A 6,023-nucleotide genomic window follows, 5' to 3' on the forward strand; every position below is an offset into this window, starting at 1 on the left:
AGGCAAAGTTACTAGACACTAGTAACTAGTGTGTTGTTGTGTGCTGTGTTGTGTGTGTTGGCCTAGCTGCAGCCTCTTGGAGAATGGTGATCACCCTGCTTGTGGAGAAGGCGTTTACCTTTGCACCAACACTTCTCCTTTACTGGTTTCCGCTTTTGTGCATTTGAAATGGTTTTGCTTGCTCTGTTGTTCTCTTGGACTTTTTTTTTTTTAAGATTTTATTTATTCATGAGAGACACAGAGAAAGAGAGAGGCAGAGACACAGGCGGGGGTGGGGGGGGCAAGGGGGGAGGGGAGCAGGCTCCATGCAGGGAGCCTGACGTGGGGCTTGATCCCGTGGCCCCAGGATCAGGCCCTGGGCTGAAGGTGGCGCTAAACCGCTGAGCCACCAGGGCTGCCCCTCTCTTGGACTTTGTTAAAATTCTTTTTGTTTTGGAGCTCAGGTTCTAGATGCCGGTTGGGAGCCTTCCGAGACATCCTTTCTGTCTCAGCCAAGGTCTGATCAATAAGGCCCCCTCCCGGGGCGCCGGGGTAGCTCAGTGGGCTAGGCGGCCGGCTCAGGTCCTGAGCTCAGGGCTGCGGGATCGAGCCCGCCCTTCGTTGTTGGGCTCCATGCTCTGCGGGGAGTCTGCTAGTTACCAACCCCTTCCTCTGCCCCTCCTCACCTCTCTTGCACACACTCTCTCTAAAATAGATGAGTGAATCTTAAAAAAACAACAATAACAACCAATGCCACCTCCCTCCCTGCTCTGGCTTAAACCATCCGACTACCTTCTCTCTCACTTCTCCCCTCTGCGTCTCTGACACTTCGGCCAACTTGAGCCACTTGTTGTTCCCCTCATCTGTGCCATGTTTTCTTCCCTTATGGGACAAGATTAGTCCAGAACATTTTCACCACCTTTATACCCATGTCTTCCAAGTCTGCAGCACTTAATAAGAATTGTAGGCACTTGGTGAGCACTTACTACGTGCCAGGCACTGTGCTGAGTGTGTGCAGACATTATATCCTTTGAATCTCACACTGTGCAAGGGACACATTTTTATTAGCCCTCAGACCCTGAGGAGGGATGCTCTGCCCAGATCCCCTCACATCCTTTTCCAGCTCTGCATGTTTGCTTGCCCTCCTACCCCGCTTCTGCAGATCGCCCTGCAACTTTCTGAAGATTACCTCTTGCTGGCAGGTGAAGGGAATCCAAAGGGTCTGGGGGGTTTGTGTCCTCCTCCCCTCCAGTGACCAATGACAGAGGGTACTGGTGTGGGAATACCAGCCTCCCCCCCCATTGCCGCCAGCCTGGAGAGACTAGAAAAGGGGATGCAGGCTCCAGGACTCTCCACAGGATCAGACTGAGCTGGCTTTGTGCCCGCCTCTATCTGGCTCCCCTATTCCCTCACCTGCCCTCCTGGGAGCACTTCTCTGATCAGTCACCTCCTCCTGAGTCCTTGGTTCCTGATCTGGGTCTGGGGGACCCCGCCCTAAGACTCTAGCCTGGCTAACACTAGATACAGATGACATTCAAACCCAAGCAGTCAGATCAAACTCCAGGCAGATTTTAGACTTCTAATCCCTCCATTATGCTGCCTGTCGTGTCGGTGTGATGCTTCTGTGTCAGTGTTGGGTCCCTAGCATTCCGCTAGAAAAGTTACCAGAAGATTTTGGAGCAGTATTTTTTTAAAAAAAGATTTTATTTATTTCAGAGAGAGAGAGAGAGAGAGAGAGAGAGAGAGAGCGCGCACCACCATCAGGAGGGGCAGAGGGAGAGGGAGAATCAGACTCCCCCCACCCTCTCCCGAGCAGGAGCCCTAGTGGCCCCATCCCAGGGCCCTAACAAAGATCATGACCTGAGCTGAAGGCAGACACCCAACTGACTGCGTCACCCAGGTGCCCCCGGGTGATACATGTTCATACTTCTTACCGCGGTAATGGGAATGTTCAAAGTCCCTTGAGTGATGGGTGAAGACGCAATGAAAACTCTGACAAGCCTCTCAGGCTTCTTCCTCAAAGCCCCTACAGCACTTTTGACATACTTGCCTCTACTAGGTGCAGGCATAATTACTTTAAAAATTCTGTTGGGTGCAGCCCCGGTGGCTCAGCGGTTTAGTGCCGCCTACAGCCCGGGGCGTGATCCTGGAGACCCTGGATCGAGTCCTACGTCAGGCTCCCTGCATGGAGCCTGCTTCTCCCTCTGCCTGTGTCTCTGCCTCTCTCTCTCCTCTCTGTGTATTCTCATGAATAAATAAATAAAGTCTTTAAAAAAATTCTGTTGGAAGTTCTATTCCCCCTCTAGACTGTTAGACTCCTTATTTCCCAGTGGAGAGCACAGTGTCTAAAATAGGGGTGCTTGATCTTTTGGGATGTGATTCTGCACTATGAAAAGCTAGATTTAGCACCATGGTTCTCAAATACCATTTGCAGAAGCAGCAGCTGGGGGTGTGTGTGTGTCTTGGAATCTGCATTTTTAACAAGTGTCCAAGTGATTCTGATGCAGGTGATTCTTGATCCATTACTGATAAAACACTAGTTGATTAAGCCCAAATACTCTATAATAATCGAGGAGCATTTATGTTTGTAAATGCTTATTACACAGCATTTACTTTGTGCCTGGCACCATTGTAAGAAAATTAAAAATTTAAAAATAAAAACTTGCGTGATCCACGTCACGATCTTATGAGATGAAGAGTGCCGTTAGCCCAATTTTTACAAATTAGAAAACCGAGGCACAGGAATGCCCAGGAATGTGCCCCATCGCCTACAGCTAGTAAGGCTTTGGACCAGGCGCCCGGGCTCCCGAGGCTGTGCTCCTAACTGCTACCCCACGCCAGCCCATGCACTGACAGGTGTCAGCAGATCCACATTATTCAAGGCTTTCTTTCTGCTGAGCCCCTCCAAGGAGGCTGAAAGGAAAACAGGACCACATGGCTGCATCAAACACACAGGAAATATTTTATTAGCTTCCAGATGGAGAACAGGGTAGAGTAAAAATGTTTCAGTAGAAATCCACGGCTCTCCTCAAGGAGCCCACCCGGGCACTCGGGGCGCCCCAGTCGTGGTAGCGCCTGTAGTCCCCCGGCCTCAGCAGGTACTGGCGCCCCCGGTAGTTGGGCATCTCGTAGAGGACCCAGTAGCCCTCCAGCACGTGGAAGGAGTGGATCTCACTGAAGTGGAAGCGGTCGTGAAGCGAGGAGCAGTCCTCGGTGATCTCTACCATCTGGCCCCTGTAGTCCTCTCGCTCGTAGATCCTGATCCTGTGGGAGCTGGTCTGTGGGTTCGGCCATCAGCAGGTGAGGAAAAGTCAGAAAACCGAGCCGTTAGCAACCAGTCATACATGCTACAGAGGGACTGGGCATTTCTTTATCTTTTCTGTATCAAAGATGACAAATTTTGAGATAGCCGATGCCAGGGCAGCTGTGTACGTTTGAATGGGTTGCGCACTGCAAAACTGAAGAAGGCGTCATTGCTACAGATCAAGTTACCTGTGGTGCTGCCAAGAGTTTCTCAGGCCACAACCTGTATGAACCATCCACGCTGGTCGTATTTAGCATCATTCTTAAATAACTATGTGTATATTGCTGTCGCCTTTATGGGTTTATGGTGGGCTCAAGTGATCCTTGGATGACATAAGAATAATTAGATATTTAAATACAATTTTAGAAAGGACCCCCGGGAAAGAAAGTTCTAATTTTGAATCTCAACAGTATTAGAAGAAGCTAGTGGGAAGGGAGGTCAAGTTGCTTTTCCCTCAGGTGAAGTCACAGACCAGAGGCAATTCAAGAAGAAGCCCAGCCCGGGCAATCCCTAATCCCTTCCCTTCTGCCTTCAGCCCCGCTCCTCTAAGGCCCTGGAAAGCAAGAGGCCCCCCAGAGACTAGGTTCAGGTGTCAGCTCTAGGGCGCTCCTGCAGATCTGCTCTAGGTAAGAAGCAACACGGAAAGCCCAGGGTCGTGGAGGAGGCCTGCACAGGACCAAGGGGGAATAAAACCTTGAGAGAAACGCAAAGCTAGGCTGCTTGTCCGGAGCAAATCCTGCCTGTCTTTCCTTGAGCACTTGATCTCTCATCTGCCTTCCCAGAGGGCGCCGACGGGCTCCCTGTCTTCCTTCTCCCGCCAGCCACTGAATGCTCTTGAGGAAAAGTGCTCAGGAGCAATCCCCCTGCGGTAGAAAGCACTGCCAAGGGGGCATCTCCGTGGGTGAAGGGCCCACGTGTGCACCACCTGGTCTTCACGACGGCCCTGCACACGCGCAGCAGCACCGCAGCCTTTGCCTCTTTGATGAGAAGCGGAGGACTAGGGCGCTCGGCAGAATTAGAAAGGGCGGGGGGGGGGGTCCCCGGGGGGCTCAGCGGCTTGGCGCCTGACATCCGCCCAGGGCGTGACCCCGGGGCCCGGGATCGAGTCCCGCATCGGGCTCCTGCGTGGAGCCTGCTCCTCCCTCTGCCTGTGTCTCTGTCTCTCTCTCTCATGAACAAATAAATAAATAAAATCTTTTTAAAAAGGAAAGAAAGGGCGGGGGTGGGGGTGGGGAGCCGGGCGCGCGGGCTCCGGGGCTGCTCTGGGGCCCTCTCAGCCGCGGGCCTTGCGGGAGCGGCCGGCAGCCCACCGTCCGCTCGGGGTTCGGCGGCACAGGAGGCGGGACTGCGCGTGCGTGGGACGGGCAACGCTCAGGGCACAGGTGGCCGCCGCGTGCTCGGGGCCCGCTCCCAGCCTCGGTCCGACCCCACGAGGCGACAGGTGCAGGAGAGCAGCGGCGGCGGGGCCAGCGGGCCACCTGCGGGCCACCTGCGCACCACCCGCGGGCCTCCTGCGGACCACCTGCGGGCCACCTGCGGGCCACCTGCGGACCACCCGCGGGCCGCCTGTGCACCACCTGCGGGCCACCTGCGCACCACCCGCGGGCCTCCTGCGGACCACCTGCCGACCACCTGCGGGCCACCTGCGGACCACCTGCCGACCACCTGCGGACCACCTGCGGGCCACCTGCGGACCACCTGCGGACCACCCGCGGGCCGCCTGTGCACCACCTGCGGACCACCTGCGGGCCGGGGGGCCCCGCCGCCCCCTCCCCAGGGCCAGGCCCCCGCGGAGCGGAGCCGCGGGGCTGCACAGCGGGGTCACCGCTTAGGTCGGGGGCGCGGGCGGCGGAGTCCGAGGCCAGGAGCAGCCGCCCGGGGGTGGGGGGTGGGGCGGGAGCCGCACTCACGTGGGGGATGAGGCGGCAGGAGCGGACGGCGTCGCTGAGGCCCAGCCACTGCTGGTAGTCGGGGTAGTCCCCGCGCCGCAGGAAGTACTGGCCCCCCGCGTAGTTGGGCTGCTCGTAGAGCATCCAGCAGCCGCTGTCCACGCGGATGGAGTTGCAGCGGCTGAGGTAGGGCTGCAGGTTCGGGTGGTCGCTGCTGCACTCGTAGTGCCGGCCCTGGAAGCCGCGGTCCTCGTAGAAGGTGATCTGCAAGGCAAGGGAGGGAGAGGCTCGGAGGCCTGGCCCCGGGGTGCGGGGGTGCGGGGGGGCCCCCGGGCTGGGGCTGGCGGGGCTCACCTTCCCCATGGCGGTGGATGCAGGTCCAGGTCGGGGACGCGCCGCGGCGCGCGGCTATATAGCAGGAGGCCTGCTGCGTTGGCAGGAACCACACAAAAGGGGCCCGCGGGGCGAGGAGGGGATTTTCTCTCTTTTCTATATAATGACTGTGGGGGGTGGGGTGGGGACTTATTGTATGTTTTCTCTTAGACTCTCCAGTGTTTTCGATTTGATGACCCGCGTTAAAACTGTCACTTGGTGCCTCTGGGGCCTTTAGGCGAAGCCTATTTAGGACTTTGGAGCTGAGCAAAAGCCCTCACCGAGTTAATAATGGCAATGGAATATTTTAGGTATCTTCTTAAATTGCAAAACGATCTCCTTTTGGGTAAGAGAGCCGGGTAATGACTGAGTCTGAGGTCAGAACGGGCCCAGCTCGACGTTGGGATGAGAGCATTTTCTTGGTGTGAGAACCTGGCACAGGGGGAAGAGCCTGCCTTCTCCGTAGTATGTTTAAAGTA

General features: G+C 56.1%; 1 protein-coding gene across 1 annotated transcript; it reads right to left on the reverse strand.

The window, feature by feature from the left end:
• Positions 1-2,984: 2,984 nt before the first annotated feature.
• LOC129522914 (gamma-crystallin F) lies at positions 2,985-5,535 on the reverse strand. The gene is made up of 3 exons (XM_055345445.1): positions 5,527-5,535; positions 5,194-5,436; positions 2,985-3,257 (listed from the first exon to the last, which is right to left on the reverse strand). Exons 1-3 carry the CDS (start codon positions 5,533-5,535, stop codon positions 2,985-2,987), a joined length of 525 nt encoding a protein of 174 aa, XP_055201420.1.
• Between the last annotated feature and the right edge of the window lie 488 nt (positions 5,536-6,023).

The sequence above is a fragment of the Nyctereutes procyonoides genome, unplaced genomic scaffold (genome assembly GCF_905146905.1).
Source record: "Nyctereutes procyonoides isolate TBG_1078 unplaced genomic scaffold, NYPRO_anot_genome, whole genome shotgun sequence".
Taxonomy (NCBI): Eukaryota; Metazoa; Chordata; class Mammalia; order Carnivora; family Canidae; genus Nyctereutes; species Nyctereutes procyonoides.